Raw genomic sequence first — 14,884 nt, 5'->3', positions numbered from 1 at the left:
AGTTACCTAGGCTGAGCAGAAAGAGTCCCTGTACTTTTTCTTCTTCTACACTGCAGTTTGTTCAGCAAATAAGAATTATGATCTCATAATTACAACATTTTTATAGAAATGTTTATAATACTCATATGTCACAGTATTCTTTTTTGTAAAAGTACCTGATGATTATTGTGCTTTGTATCCTAGTTGATAGAATTTTATAGGGCTTGACACTCTGTGCCATTATAGGGTGCAGGTCAGCCAGTCATGGGTTAAATGTTTTTGTGATCATAATGTGACATTTTTTTTCACTTTCTGTTACACTTTTTCAAGTGATTGTGGTGTTCTGAGGACGTCACTCTTAATAGTTAAATAATAGGCTTATCTTTTATTATTAGGTATTTAGTTTTTTAAATCATCATACATAATTCTCTGATGCATTTGTGAATAAAGCTTTATATATATTTAGAATTTTTTAATGTTTATTTATTTTGAGAGAGAGAGTGAGTGAGGGAGGGTCAGGGAGAGAAAGAGAGAGACAGAGAGAGAATCCCAAACAGGCTCCCTGCTGTCAGCGCGGAGCCCAGTGCAGGGCTCGAGCTCACAAACCGTGAGATCATGATCTGAGCCAAAATCATGAGTTGGAAGTTTAGGGGCGCTTGGGTGGCTCCGTCAGTTGGGTGTCTGACTTCGGCCCAGGTCATGATCTCACTGTCCATGAGTTTGAGCCCCATGTTGGGCTCTGTGCTGACAGCTCGGAGCCCGGAGCCTGCTTCGGATTCTGTGTCTCCCTCTCTCTCTCTGCCCCTCCCCCGCTCGTGCTCTGTCTCTCTCTCTCTCAAAAATAAACAAACATTAAAAAAAAATTTTTTTAAGAGTCGGAAGTTTAATCGACAGAGCCACTCACGTGTCCCATAGAATTTTTTTTAAGGTGGATTCCCAGAAGTGGAGTTAATAGGTCAAAGAATATGATCATTAAAAATGCTTGACATGTGCTGCCAGATTGCTTTCCAAAAAATGGTTGTATCAATTTATATTCCTTGCCTGTTTAACCTCATTGAGAACTGTGGGTTTGCAAAAATAACTCACAATCAGATTTCCATTGCCCTTTTTATAGACAATAATTGGTCATATTCTTGTAGCTACAGTAGTGGGTTCCTGTGTCTGAATGCCTGGGTTTTCAATATCAGGTCAATAGGATTTTGACCTTTACTCATAGTAGAACTTGACTCATGTAAATTCTGTTCTCAGCTGGTAAACACAGGTCAGTTTAGCTTGATTATATTCTTTTAACTGTACGTGTAGAGCTGAGAGGAGGCTCTGTTGCTTCTGAGAAAAACGCAGCATGTGCAATGTGATTTCAGAGTTTTCAACTACCATTATAGTGAGTGTATGTGACCTTCATATCATAGGCAGGGGGTTTTTCCATCAAATTTAAAATTTTTACTCCAAATTTTTCTGTACTATCCCTGCAGGGTTTTTTTTTTTTGCTTTTGGTTTTGAGAGTTTTTTGGTAGTGAAAATAATCTGTGGCTGCCCATCAAATCAGCACCTGGAATTTGTGGATAAGAGTGTCTCCTACAAGGGAAGAGATGGAACTGAAAAGAAACTCAATTTCAATAACGATCTTAAGTGAAAGCCTGTATCTATAGTGGAAAAGTACGCAGAATTAGTTTAGTTACTAATCAGCTCATCTAATCAGTAGTTACTAATTCATCTAATCACCTGGTTTTGGTGTAGTTCTTCTGATGGAAATGACCAAGTAGCAGTTCCTGGCACTTCCAACCTACCACTTAATTGTTTGTAGGTTTTACTCCCCATCCTCTTCGCTGATACTTCTTTTTATTAGAAATTTGGTCATTAGTGATCCTCAGAGTTAACTACCTGAGGATCAGGAACCTGTATATACAGGATGCTATGACCATTTACTTAGATGATAATTACCAAAATATAACTTCATTAGAAAGAGAGCACACATTTTTTCTAGGCTAACCTACCCCTTCTACATGCACTTCCCTTGTTTTCCTGTGGTAGTTCATACCAAAATTCTGCCCAACATTGTTCCTAAGAATGCATGATCTGCCTTTAATTGTCTTTCCCATTACTGCCAGCAGTCCCTGCCCCTGTACAGATTAACAGACTGAGGTGCGGAGGTCAGCTGGGTGCTCAGTAATGCAGATGACCTTCAATTCTCCAGTGATAACAGCATCCCTGTGTGATAGTCACTGTGATGCTGTTATCATTATGATTAATGTTTTGCATTCTTGGCTTTCCTGTTTGCTTCCTGTCATGGGTAAATTAGTCATGTGAGGTTAGGCATAGTATCCTTCCATTTGACTTCTAGTAAAAGAAACACAGACTCTAACTTAGAAATTTTTATATTCTCTATGGCATGGTTGTGTTTTATTTTCTCTGTAGTAATGGAACGGCGGTATCCCAAGGAAGTCCAAGACCTTTATGAAACAATGAGACGATTTGCAAGGATAGTGGGGCCAGTGGAACATGACAAGTTCATTGAAAGCCATGCATGTAGGTGCTTTTTAAACTTTGTGCAAATATTTTGTGTTTGTGTATGTGTGTGTTTATATAAATAGAGATAATGGTATGTTTTAGGTGAAGTTCTATGAATAAATGATAAATAAATGAATATTTTTATCTTTTCTTCCCCTTTATTACCTTGAAATGACTTGGGGGTGGGACAAAAGAGGTTAAAAGCCTGGAAGCTTTCTTTTTTCCCCAGATAAAAAGTAGTTTTATAGTTTCTCCCCTGACTTTTTATTATGGGAGTTTTCAAATATATATAAAAGTAGGTCTGACAGTGTAATGAACACCCATGTATCCATCACTCAGCTTCAGCAATTAACACATCCAGTTTCATTTCTATCACCCCCTCTTCTCCCGTGCTCAACTGGATTATTTTGAAGCAAATCCAAGACATCGTATCATTTTATTCATAAATATGTTAGCATTAAAAGTAGTTCTTAAAATGGGGACAAGATTTGGATGACTCATGGAGATAGTACTTCGATCATTCTCTCTCTCTTTTTTTTTTAATGTATTTATTTTTAATGTTTATTTGGTCTTGAGAGAGAGAGAGACAGAGCATGAGCGGGGGAAGGTCAGAGAGGGAGACACACAACCCGAAGTAGGCTCCAGGCTCTGAGCTGTCAGCACAGAGCCCAGTGCGGGGCTCGAACCCGTAAGCTATGAGATCATGACCTGAGCTGAAGTCTGATGCTTAACCGACTGAGCCACCCAGGTACCCCTCCCCTCCCCCTTTCTTTCTCTTTTTTAATTAAAAACAATGTTTTTTTATTTCCTTAAGTAATCTCTGTGCCCAACATGGGGCTCGAACTCACAACCCTGAGCTCAAGAGTCTCATGCTCTACCGACTGAGCCAACCCAGTACTTCCATCATCCTCTTGCCTATCTTTCTGAGAGACCTTTGCCCAGTTACTATTTGATTTTTCACTATAAAAAAATTGAAGTTGTTAAGGCAGTAAGGCCTACACTTTAAAATAATCTGGACTGGGCAGCTTAGTCTGTATGTTTCATTGTGAGATTTATGTATTTGACCCTCAAATTTAGGGAAAATGCTTTACCAAGACTCTTACCCTGTTCTCATCATGCAATTATTTGTTGCATGGCATTATAGGCATTTATCTGAGCCTGGTTGGTTGTCCTCATCAAACACCCTGTTTGGTTGGCATTCTTTGTGTGGTTTGCACTAGGTGACTGATCCTTTATTTCCTGTCCCAGTTTGTGCCATCCCTGGTTCATGTGTCACTCCAAAGAACTACACCCCATGAATTGTCTGGGCTCTTCCTTCATCCTCTGTTTCAAAGCACCCAAATTTGAATGTTCTATCACATAATAACGCAAGCAATACAACCTGATCTGTCCACTCAGAGGAAGCAGAAATCTTTGGTTTATGGAAAACAATGCTCTTTTGTTCCTATAGGAGAAAAGCTGTAAAGAAGCTATCTGGGACTTGAGCACAGAGCTTTTGTCCTTTGCTTATAAAAGGGCCACATCAAGTAATAGCAGAGATAGCTTTTATAAAAGAATTTGGTTATTTGGATAGATAAATAGAGGATAAACAGAGCAAGGAAACTTAGTTGTTTAAAAAAATTAATTCGTTACTTCTGTAGCTAATGAATTCAGCCAGTTCATTGTACCACCTTCTGGGAGACGTTTCCAGCTGCTTTCTCCAGCTGGAGATGGTAGCCAAAAGATAGCTAGAGTAGGTTTTTCTGAGCTTTTGGTAACATTTCTTTTCTTTTTTTTTTTTTTTTTAAGTTTATTTATTTTGAGGGAGAGAGAGTGTGAGTAGGGGAGGGGAGAGAGAGAGGGAGAGGGAATCCCAAGCAGGCTCCACACTGTCAGCACAGAGCCTGATGTGGAGCTCAGACTCATGAACCATGAGATCATGACCTGAGCTGAAATCAAGAGTTGGATGCTTAACCAACTGAGCCACCCAGGCACCCCTCTTGGGTAAAATTTCTAATGAAATGTCATCATTATATAGGATTCCCCAAATGTAATTGCCCAGTCTTTTATATAAGACAGAATTACTGAAAATACTCAAAAGCAGAAGTATTCCTCTTAATGTTGATTTTGGCTTTCCAATTTTTCTCCTTCATTCTTTTTGGGATAAACAGTGGAATTTGAACTCCGAAGGGAGATCAAGAGGCTCCAGGAATACAGAACAGCAGGCATTACCAATTTTTGTAGTAAGTACGCTTAAGTTACACATTATATCAGTGGGCAAGTGTCTTCTTGGATTTTTTTTTTTTTTTTTTTTTGAGAAAAAGAGAGGGAAAGAAAGAGAATGTGAGTGGAGGAGGGGCAGAGAGAGAGGGAGAGTAAGAGAGAATGCCAAGCAGGCTCCATGTCCACTGCAGAGCCCAATGCAGGGCTCTATCTTACAGCCATGAGATCATGACCTGAGCTGAAGTCAAGAGTCAGATGCTCAGCCGGCTAACCCACCCAGGTTTCCCTGCAAGTGTCTTCTAAACACATAAAGGAAGTCTCTGAGGCTTTGTGAATTTTTTTAAAACAAGTTTTCCTTTTTTGAAATGAGTTTTTGATCTTTCCAGTAAAGTTTCATGTGTATAATCCTTATAAATACCCTTACATGGTTATCTCAGGTAAAATAAAAGTGACAACACAAAAGAGAGGTGCTGTTTTAGATGTGGGAATCTGCTATGGCCTCTAAGAAAAGGATTTTATATTCTGAATTTTAGCCTCAACCTTTTAAAATTTTGTGAATGCATGGTCTGATCATTTGTATTAACCAAGCTTCAAATGGTTCTACATGCTTGCATCCCAGTTCTTTGAGGTAGTAATAATACTTATATTAATAGCAGCCAGCATCTTTCACCATGCACCAGGCCCTACACTATGATTCTTATAACAGACTTATGAGATCGGCACTGTTATTTCCATGTAATGAAGAAACAGATTTAAAGTGGTTAAAGATGGGAATGCAAGCTGGTGCAGCCACTCTGGAAAACAGTATGGAAGTTCCTCAAAAAACTAAAAATAGAACTACCCTACAACCCAGCAATTTGCACTACTAGGCATTTATCCACGGGATACAGGTGTACTGTTTTGAAGGGACACATGCACCCCCATGTTTATAGCAGCACTATCAACAACAGCCAAAGTATGGAAAGAGCCCAAATGTCCATCGATGGATGAATGGATAAAGAAGATGTGGTGTGTGTGTATGTATATATATATACATATACGTGTGTGTATATATATATATATATATATACACACACACGTATATGTATATATGTATATGTACACATACATACAATGGAGTATTACTCGGCAATAAAAAAGAATGAAATCTTGCCATTTGCAACTACGTGGATGGAACTGGAGGGTATTATGCTAAGTGAAATTAGAGAAAGACAAAAATCATATGACTTCACTCATATGAGGACTTTAAGAAACAAAACAGATGAACATAAGGGAAGGGAAAAAAATAATATAAAAACGGGAGGGGGACAAAACAGAAGAGACTCATAAATATGGAGAACAAACAGGGTTACTGGAGGGGTTGTGGGAGGGGGGATGGTCTAAATGGGTAAGAGGCACAAAGGAATCTACTCCTGAAATCATTGTTGCACTGTATGCTAACTAATTTGGATATAAATTTTAAAAAATAAAAAATAATAAAATAATAAAGTGGTTAAAGAGGTAGTAGACCCAGGTCCTAAGGGAAGGCAGTGGATTACAGTAGTTAAGAGCTTGAGGTCTAGACTTGGGCCAGTTGGGTTTGGATTCTGGCTCTCTTGTTTACCAGATTTGTAACTCTGTTTAGATTTCAGTTTTCCAAGTCTCTTAGAGCTAATAAGGTTAAATTAAAATAATGCATAAACACATAGCACAGTACCTGGCTCAAATGCTCAATAAATGGCAGTTTCTGTTGTTTTATTGGAAAGATCTTTAACATTCCCTCCTTCCTGTTGGTTGAAAGCTACTGCCCACTTCCCATAAGAAGTAGCCTTATTGGGTGTAAATTCAGCCTCGTGTAATGGTTCTTTATTTTTAACAACAGAAACCATTTCAAAATGGAATTTTATGTAGAACCTAGTCTATAAATAAGATGAAAGTGAAACTATTTTGAATTCCGGTGGTACAGGTCATGTATGGAACCCAGGACCACCAGTACGTGGTGGTGCCTTTGCTCTTTACAGTAACCCCTGAGATATTTTCATGATATCCTGGGCTTTATGGAATATGGTTTGGAACTTTGGAATCTGTACAGCTTTGTTAATGTGTAGAAAACACCACAAAGGTTTTGTTTGACAAGATGTACATAAGAGACACTGATACCAGGTTTTGATTACCCAATATTGATTGCCTCTGGGAAAGAAGGGAAAGAAATAGTGCTAATCAATGAGGACTTATTTTTATTTGTAATTTTAATTGGTTTTTAAAGCAGAGTATGCTCATAAACCTTGTGTAACTTCGGAAAACATATAGATAGAAAAAATACAAAAGGATGCAAATGTGATAGTATTTTAAGTTCCTCTTTGGAAGTGGGATATATGAGTGACTCTTACTTTCTTTGTACTTCTCTGTTTTGCAGGTTTTTGCCCCCATATTTCTCTTTCTTTTTTTCTTTAAGATTTTATTTTTAAGTAATCTCTACACCTGACATGGGGCTGGAACTTAACAGCCCCAAGATCAAGAGTTGCGTGTTCCACCCAGTGAGCCAGCCAGGTGCCCCTGCCCCCAAACTTGTATTTCTTTCCTTTCCTTTTCTTTTTCTTCTCTTTTCTTTTCTCTTCTCTTTTCTTTTCTTCTCTTTTTTCTTTCCTTTCCTTTTCTTTTCTTTTCCTTTTTTTAATGTTTATTTATTGATTTTGAGAGAGACAGAGTGTGAGTGGAGAAGGGACATAGAGACGCAGAATCCAAAGCAGGCTCAAGACTCTGAGCTGTCAGCACAGAGCCCAATGTGGGACTCAAACCTATAAACCAAAAGATCATGACCTGAGCTGAAGTCAGACACTTAACCAATAGAGCCACCCAGGCACCCCCCGTCCACAGATTTCTTAAAGCTAGAAAAAGAATAAAAATATTAATCATTTCTTGTCAAAAAAGGGATTTCAAACTAAGGGAAATCACGTTGCCCTTAGAACAATAATTGTGGAAGCAGTTTTGCAAAGGAAACCAAAAAAAGGCAAACTGCTTGCTGGTCAGTTTGGAAGCCCTTCAGTTAGTTCTGCATTGTCATTGCAATTATGTGTCATCTACACCTTCAGGTGCCAGAACCTATGATCACCTCAAGAAGACACGAGAGGAGGAGCGCCTTAAACGCACCATGCTCTCCGAAGTTCTCCAGTACATCCAGGACAGTAGTGCTTGCCAGCAGTGGCTCCGCCGGCAAGCTGACATGTGAGTAATTAGTCCAGGAAGAAGGAGCATCTTCTTGGATGCTTTGGCTTTTACTTGTAGTTTCAGACATTTCCGTGGGTACCCCACCCACATGGCAGAAGGTAATAATTGGGTAGCTAGAAAAACTCAGAAAACTTTAGCAGTCTGTCTCAGAACTGTGGTACTGACTGTTTTGAGGAACATAGCTGCCCCCCCCCCACTTTGCTACTTTGATCTTATTTTTAAAAATTAGAAAATTCCTCCACCCATGCCTCCTCTCTCCCCCATATCTACTGGAATGATTTCCATTGGTGAATCATGTCCTTGTCCTTTCCCTGTGATTGGTCTCCATTATGTTCCAGACTAAGAGGTCTTCTTAACAAATCCAAGTAATTTCTTATACCCCACGGAACAGATTTCCCTTCCTGTTTAGTATAGTAGGATATCCTGTAAAACAGTGAAGTCTGTCTCATTACATCCCTTTAAAGTAACCAACCTAATAAATGGCACCCAGTCCACATGGGCTTTTGGAAATTGCCGTCTTTGGTGTGACATTAGTTAAATTCCTCTTCTTTGTTCTAGTGATTCTGGCCTGAGCCCTTCTATTCCGATGGCTTCGAATTCAGGTAATTATTTTTCCAGGCTGGAGCAAGACTTGATGGTGAAGTTTTCATTCTAGGGATTCACCCAGTAGTCCCTTCCCCCTTTCTGTGAGCAGTGTGCTTAGGCAGAGGAATGGTAAGTGTTATCCCAGTTTGTAAACATTAGTAAGTTTCAGTCTCTTCAGGGTTTGAGTACAGAGACAAGGGAAGAAAGAGCTCCAGAGAGGATTTTTCTTTATTTTACCAATGCTCATGAGCAGTTCATTTGCTGCAGTTGTACCTACCACAGCTTTTGAGATTTGTCCCACAGTGGGTAAATTAAAGGCTTTGTATCCTGAGCAGAAATTCAAGGATTTCTTAATAATTTGGAGACTTGAGGTATTTGTTTGTTATCTTTACCTCTTTGGGTGTGTCCTCTATTTTGGGGTTAGTTGACAGAGCAAGATTAAGCCATATGATAATCTGGTAATCCTTTGTTCTTGGTAATCAGTGAATGGTAATTTGGAGTGGAATAAGTTCTAGAGTTCTGATCCAAAATTGTGGTGTTTGCCAGTTCTGTTGGTGGTTATTCTCACCCCTGCTCCATATGCTGTATTTGCCACTTTCCCTTATTAAAGCACACAGACCATGCTACTGTGGAGCCTGAGCTGGTCAGAAAGATGATGCACCTGCACTTTTACCACGCTTGAAACAGTAGAGCTTTGATCCCATTTAAAGTCTCTCAGGTTCAGGGTCTAGACCAGGCTCAGAGAAGGCTACTTTAGGAATACTTTTTTAAAAATTTATTCCTTTGTTTCAGGTGATTATTTCTTAATACTTAGAAAAGAGAGCCTTTTAGAGAGTAGTCAGGACAGCTGAATCCAACTTTTTTTTTTTACAAATTTCATACTTCTAATCCTGCCCCCTGAATCTACATACAGAAATACAAACAGCAATAATGTGACACGATAATAATTAATAATTTGGCATTTGTGTTTTCTGAACCATTTATTCTGTACTGATTTATTCTTTGTTGCTTCCAAGGCTGGTGTTAGCCTTTCTCACCCCCTGTGTTTAGGTTGAGGAGACTCCTTGCTCCTCTTCATGTTCTCAGTTGGTCCTAAGGCAGTGCAAAGTAGAAAGTCTGGATCATTAATTACAACCTAGCCTCTGGTAACTTTGTTGAGGTACTAAATGATTTTAGTCTCCCTTTTTTAGTGTTTAGGGTGAGTCTAGACCTGTTGGTTATGGAGAACCCCTTATCCCATTGTTGATCCTATAGAGAAGCCTGTTTTCTAGCAGAGCAGCCTATAACAGTCCCTCCTCTCTCTCCCCACCTCTTAAAAGTCAACACCAATAAAACTTTTCTTTTGCCTAACCCAGCCCATCTATCTCCCCACTAATCCCAAATATACATTCAAAACAAAACCAAAAACTTTTGTCCATCAAACTTCCCATCCTGAGCAGTGACCTCATACTTGGGTTTCTTTCCCCGTGTGTGAGTTCACCTCAGCTTCTAGTTTGCCATATAATGGCTCATTGTTCCTCTGTGTGTATCTTTCAGGTAAACAGGACTACTTTGGAAGGAACAGATATTCCCTCACATAATAAATAAGAAGGGCCTTTTGCTGGCCTAACAGTCTGCCTTTGATCTGAAGGCAAATGGTACTTGGTTAATTACCATGTTTGCCTTGTACTCCTGGCAGAGTAGTGAGGATTAGGAAATGTCTCTCCTGCAGAGTTGTTATTTCCATTCATCAGCTGTCAAGTGAGGCAGCATATGACCTTTTTTAACTGGATAACATCTGGGCTTTAGATTTTAGAATCTCCTACTGGGTTAGGAAGAATAGTCATATTTGATGTTTAGGTATATGTAATTGTGTATTTTAGCAGAGCAAAGGGCATGTGAATTACCATTTATATTTTCAGGTGAACGTTGGGGTGCCTGCGTTGCACACCAGACTGAGGCTGGAGGTGATGGGGAGAGATTTCTTTCAGCTGGACATAGTGATCTTGTACCTAAGTGGCCTGGCTGTAGTGGACTTTGCTACTTTACACTTGAGGAATTGGCACTCCTATAAAATATATACCTTTTTCTGTGTCTGTAGGTAGACGAAGTGCACCACCCTTGAACCTCACTGGCCTCCCTGGCACAGAGAAGCTGAATGAAAAAGAAAAGGAGGTAACAAAAAGAAGGGAGCTAAAGGAAAGAGAGTAGAGTTGATTATTCATTGAATTGTCATTAAAACACATTATAGGATCCAACCCGTTTGGCTCTGCTCATGTGACATACATGTATAGCTGTAGTCTGTCCTGCAATTTAAAGAGCTGAAGAGCTAACCTCAGCAAGTTTCAGAGAATTCCTTTCCTTAGCACCCTGCTACCATTCGAAGACCATATGATATATAAATCTAATCAAGGCAACCATCATTTATTGAGCATTACCATGTACCAAATACTTTACTAAGTGCTTCATGTGAATGAAATTAATTTTTTATAAATCTAAAATAACTCCTATATGAAAATGTTTATTTCCTATTAGAATGGTCACTTAGATAAGTCCTACACTTATTCAAATAATATAACCTTACTTAAAAGATGTTTGGAATTGTCTCCATAGCATGTATATAAGCCGTAAAGAAAGGGCTGCATCATCATATACAATCAGATACAAATTTTGATTAAAAATGCCATGTCCTACTTTTGTTTTCCACTATAATCATCAGACTCGTCTTCATATTACTTTTGGTTGTTTTAAAAATTTAAATCCAGCCTCAAAAGAGTCCTCCTCTAGTATTTTCAAAAAAATGTGCACAGTGCTGAAGTCTATTCCAAAAGAGGGGTTCCTCTTTTGCTCCTCATGTGCTCCTCTTCCAGTTCCCAAGATCAGTCTCCCCATCTGCCACTCCAGACAAGTGAGGAAGAGTCATGGAGTAGGTAGGGGCTGTTAGTCTTTTAATTTATCCCCCAGGAACAGTAAAGATTAGTTTGGGAGTAGACAGAAGTATATGTTATATTTAAGTATTGCTGAAGAAGGTCACAGGCCATTCTAAGTCAAGTATTGAATGGCCTGGGGTTTCAAGCAGTTTTTATCCTTACCCACAAGCGGTGACCTCACACTGCTCATTGTCATGAGATGCTGTGGCAGGTGAACTGGAATGGAGCCAGCTTTCTAGATTTTCAGCCGCTGAAATAGCCTCTTCGCAAGGTCTCTGTATTTCCTCCTCCTCCAAAGTAGGAAATGTAATCACAAAAGCAGGGACAACTACTTTATGCTGATACTAAAAATAATGTGATTCACACTTGGGAATCCAAGTATCTGCACCCCCGCCCCTACCGTGCCTTGTGGCTCTTCCTTGACTGGCTGTGTTGGAATGTGCTGGGCCAAGAGTTGTGTGGACCCAGGCTGCTCCTCTGGACACAAACTTAGGACTCCTTGACAAACCCAGGTGAGCCAGCTGACAGGTACTAAAGGCTCTCCCAGCATCATACTCTGGTTTTCTCTTCCTGAGTGTCTGTCGTTAGGGAGTATTCTCTCCAAGGAAGAGACTAAATGGAATGTGGTCCAGCCACCCAGCAGCTCCTATAAATAGTTGGAGGTTGATGTCACTTTTTAAATTTTATTTTGGCTATACCTACTGGATTAAATTACGAGAATGACAGATGTTAATGTTTATTAAATTTGCCGTGTCTTGCAGCTCTGTCAGATGGTGAGGTTGGTCCCAGGAGCCTATTTAGAATACAAATCTGCTCTATTGAACGAATGTAACAAGCAAGGAGGCTTGAGACTGGCACAGGCAAGAGCACTCATCAAGATAGATGTGAACAAAACGCGGAAAATCTATGATTTCCTCATCCGAGAAGGATACATCACTAAAGCCTGAGGCTCTGAGGGCTTGCGATCAGAAATCACAAGTTTGGAATGTGTGGGCCAAAGGACAGTACGGGCATTCTGGAGAGTTTCATTTCTGAGCTGAATTCTCATTGTAAAAAGAGGGGAAGGACAAAGGAAACCTTAAGTTGTATTAATACCTACTTTTTTCTCTGCCCTGCTTTAAAACACTCCTGTTGTTGGTATTGTGCTGCAGAGTTATGTGCTAGATAAGCTATTATTAAATGTGAGTGGGCATTTATTCCTAACACCTCTTGTAGCTAAAACAAGAACCATAGTACCTCACATCAGAGTGTTGGTAGAAATAGAAATGAACCAGTCTTTAGTCCCAGGAGTCCAGCTCAGATCTTTGTACTTGGGAGGTTGGTTTTCTGATTATCTGTTTCACCTTCAAACATTACAGAAAGATTTAAAATAAAGAGAAAGGTTATGGAGCATGAGAAAGCTTTCTCTTCTGAAGATTTCTTAAGCTGACAACTTCTGTTTATGAGCAAAGGGAAGGAAAATTTCCCCGTGATGGTCTTGTCCCAAACTACATCTTTCCCTTTAATGTCTGGCTTTGTACATTGCTGTCTGACTGTCTAATCTGCAGTAGACTTTTGAGGAGGTGGCACCGGATGTTAAAATGTCTCTGTTATTTTTAGAATTAATGGATTAAAATGTTTTGCTACTTAATTTGTGGGTGTGTCAAATATTCTGGTAACTAAAGCACACTTAGGGTGTTGAATGCCTGCCTCACCACGCTGCACTGTCTCTGCTAACATGTGTGTCCCGGAGTCACCCTGGTCTTACCGTGGGTTTCCCAGGATACCAGGCCCTTGAGGATGGAGATGACACAACTAACCTCAGCTTTGCTTGGATTGAGACCTGAGCCCTGATTTCTCAATGGTGACAGGCTAGCCTGCAATAAAAGCTACTTTTAAAACAAAAGTAAAGCAGTTTCATATATGAGACTCACTAGATATGAGGGTGAGTAGCCCCACCATATCTGAAACGATCCTCAAACCTTCCTACAAAATAAGCCAAACGCAGAGTCATGGTTATTCCATTTCTGCTAGAAACAAAGCTGTATATAGAAAGAATTTCAGAATCTGCACAAATAGCCTTCAGTAGCTCACTGATTCCTTAATTCTTTCAGCATTCAACATATCTAATTAAAATATATACTTTGGTGGAAGTATTTGCTCAAACTTTTTGACTGATACAAATATGCATGCAGCTTGCTGATAGACTTATCTAGGGGGTTATAAATGAAAAGGAAACTCTTGGGGCACCTGGGTGGCTCAGTCGGTTAGGCGGCCGACTTCGGCTCGGGTCATGATCTCGCGTTCCATGGGTTCGAGCCTCGCGTCGGGCTCTGTGCTGACAGCTCAGAGCCTGGAACCTGTTTCAGATTCTGTGTCTCCCTCTCTCTGACCCTCCCCCGTTCATGCTCTGTCTCTCTCTCTCTCAAAAATAAATAAACGTTAAAAAAAAAAAAAAAAAAAGGAAACTCTTAGGATCAGAGAATTGGAATAAAGGATTTCAATCTGAAAAAGGGTGGCTTGTGGAAATGCTCTCTTTTCTTTGCATTGTCATATCTCTTAGAAAATGTACTCTTCTACCACCATCACCCCTACTTGGTTATAAAGGGATTGCCTCTTGTTCCTGAAAACTAATTCCTCTTCTAAAGTGGGGGGTGCATTAGACATGGATGTCAAGTGATGTCTGTTGTAGTCCCAAGAGTCCTTAGCCTTGATTAAGGAAGGCTTCCTGAGAGAGGTGAGCTCTTGAAGCAATGAAACAATCGAGAAGAGAGGGAGAAAACGGCAGATGGAAGTGGGAGACTGTTCCAGACATGGTGGGTGGAGGACGATGTGGAGGCAGCAGTAGGAGTGAGGAAGATGGTACCAAGAGGTGTAGTTGGCTAGGACATGGGGGCAGCTGTAGTAGTTAGGAGTGGGAGATGGGAGGATAGTCTCGTAGAAACCTTGGAACCAATCAACTCTGAAAAAACTGGGGAATCAGTTGATTTGATGAGGAAAATGGCAGAGTTGAAAACAGTGACAGTAAAATAAGGCTGTGATTTCAAATGACTGGATTTTAGAAACTAGGATTATTACTGTGGTTAAGGTTTCTCAAGGATCAAGCCATATTTGGGGTAAAGGTTACTCTTCAGTCACTGCATCACCATCTTTGTGCATTTATAACAGAAAAGCACTTGCTGATATTTGATGCGGCTGGCTTAAGTACATTATTTTCTTCCATGTTCGTATCACCAAAGGAAGGCCTTTCTTGTTCTTAAAAATTCAGAGCTAGCAAGGGCCTTCAAAGTATATTCCATCCTTCCCCTTTGCTGCTAGATGGAGTTGGCCTTAAACCAGCTACACTAATCGAGGTCTCTCTTAGGCCGTATCATTACAAAGAGGGAACGTTTACCCTGAAATTCAATGACATCAGTAAAGACCTTTTACTGTTAGGAATTTTTATTGCAATTTAAAGGTTTCTGCTGGAATTCTGTGCATATCCTTCTTTGGCAGTGGTGAGAAATAGAGAATTT

General features: G+C 39.9%; 1 protein-coding gene across 4 annotated transcripts in view; it reads left to right on the top strand.

The window, feature by feature from the left end:
• TADA2A (transcriptional adaptor 2A) overlaps positions 1 to 13,020 on the top strand; it is a 52,888-nt gene extending 39,868 nt beyond the window's left edge. For 3 of the 4 annotated variants that reach the window (XM_047833616.1, XM_047833617.1, XM_047833619.1), the window contains 6 exons: positions 2,395 to 2,505; positions 4,638 to 4,709; positions 7,761 to 7,893; positions 8,455 to 8,498; positions 10,562 to 10,635; positions 12,152 to 13,020. In XM_047833616.1, the coding sequence (XP_047689572.1) occupies positions 2,395 to 2,505; positions 4,638 to 4,709; positions 7,761 to 7,893; positions 8,455 to 8,498; positions 10,562 to 10,635; positions 12,152 to 12,337 (620 nt within the window). In that variant the 3' untranslated portion in view covers positions 12,338 to 13,020. The remainder of the gene's footprint in view (positions 1 to 2,394; positions 2,506 to 4,637; positions 4,710 to 7,760; positions 7,894 to 8,454; positions 8,499 to 10,561; positions 10,636 to 12,151) is intronic. The other variant, XM_047833618.1, reaches the window with a different exon arrangement.
• The last annotated feature ends 1,864 nt before the right edge of the window (positions 13,021 to 14,884 follow it).

The sequence above is a fragment of the Prionailurus viverrinus genome, chromosome E1 (assembly GCF_022837055.1).
Source record: "Prionailurus viverrinus isolate Anna chromosome E1, UM_Priviv_1.0, whole genome shotgun sequence".
In the NCBI taxonomy this organism is placed as follows: domain Eukaryota; kingdom Metazoa; phylum Chordata; class Mammalia; order Carnivora; family Felidae; genus Prionailurus; species Prionailurus viverrinus.
Note: the sequence above shows the minus strand (reverse complement) of the source record. Positions and strands in the feature narration are given on the sequence as shown.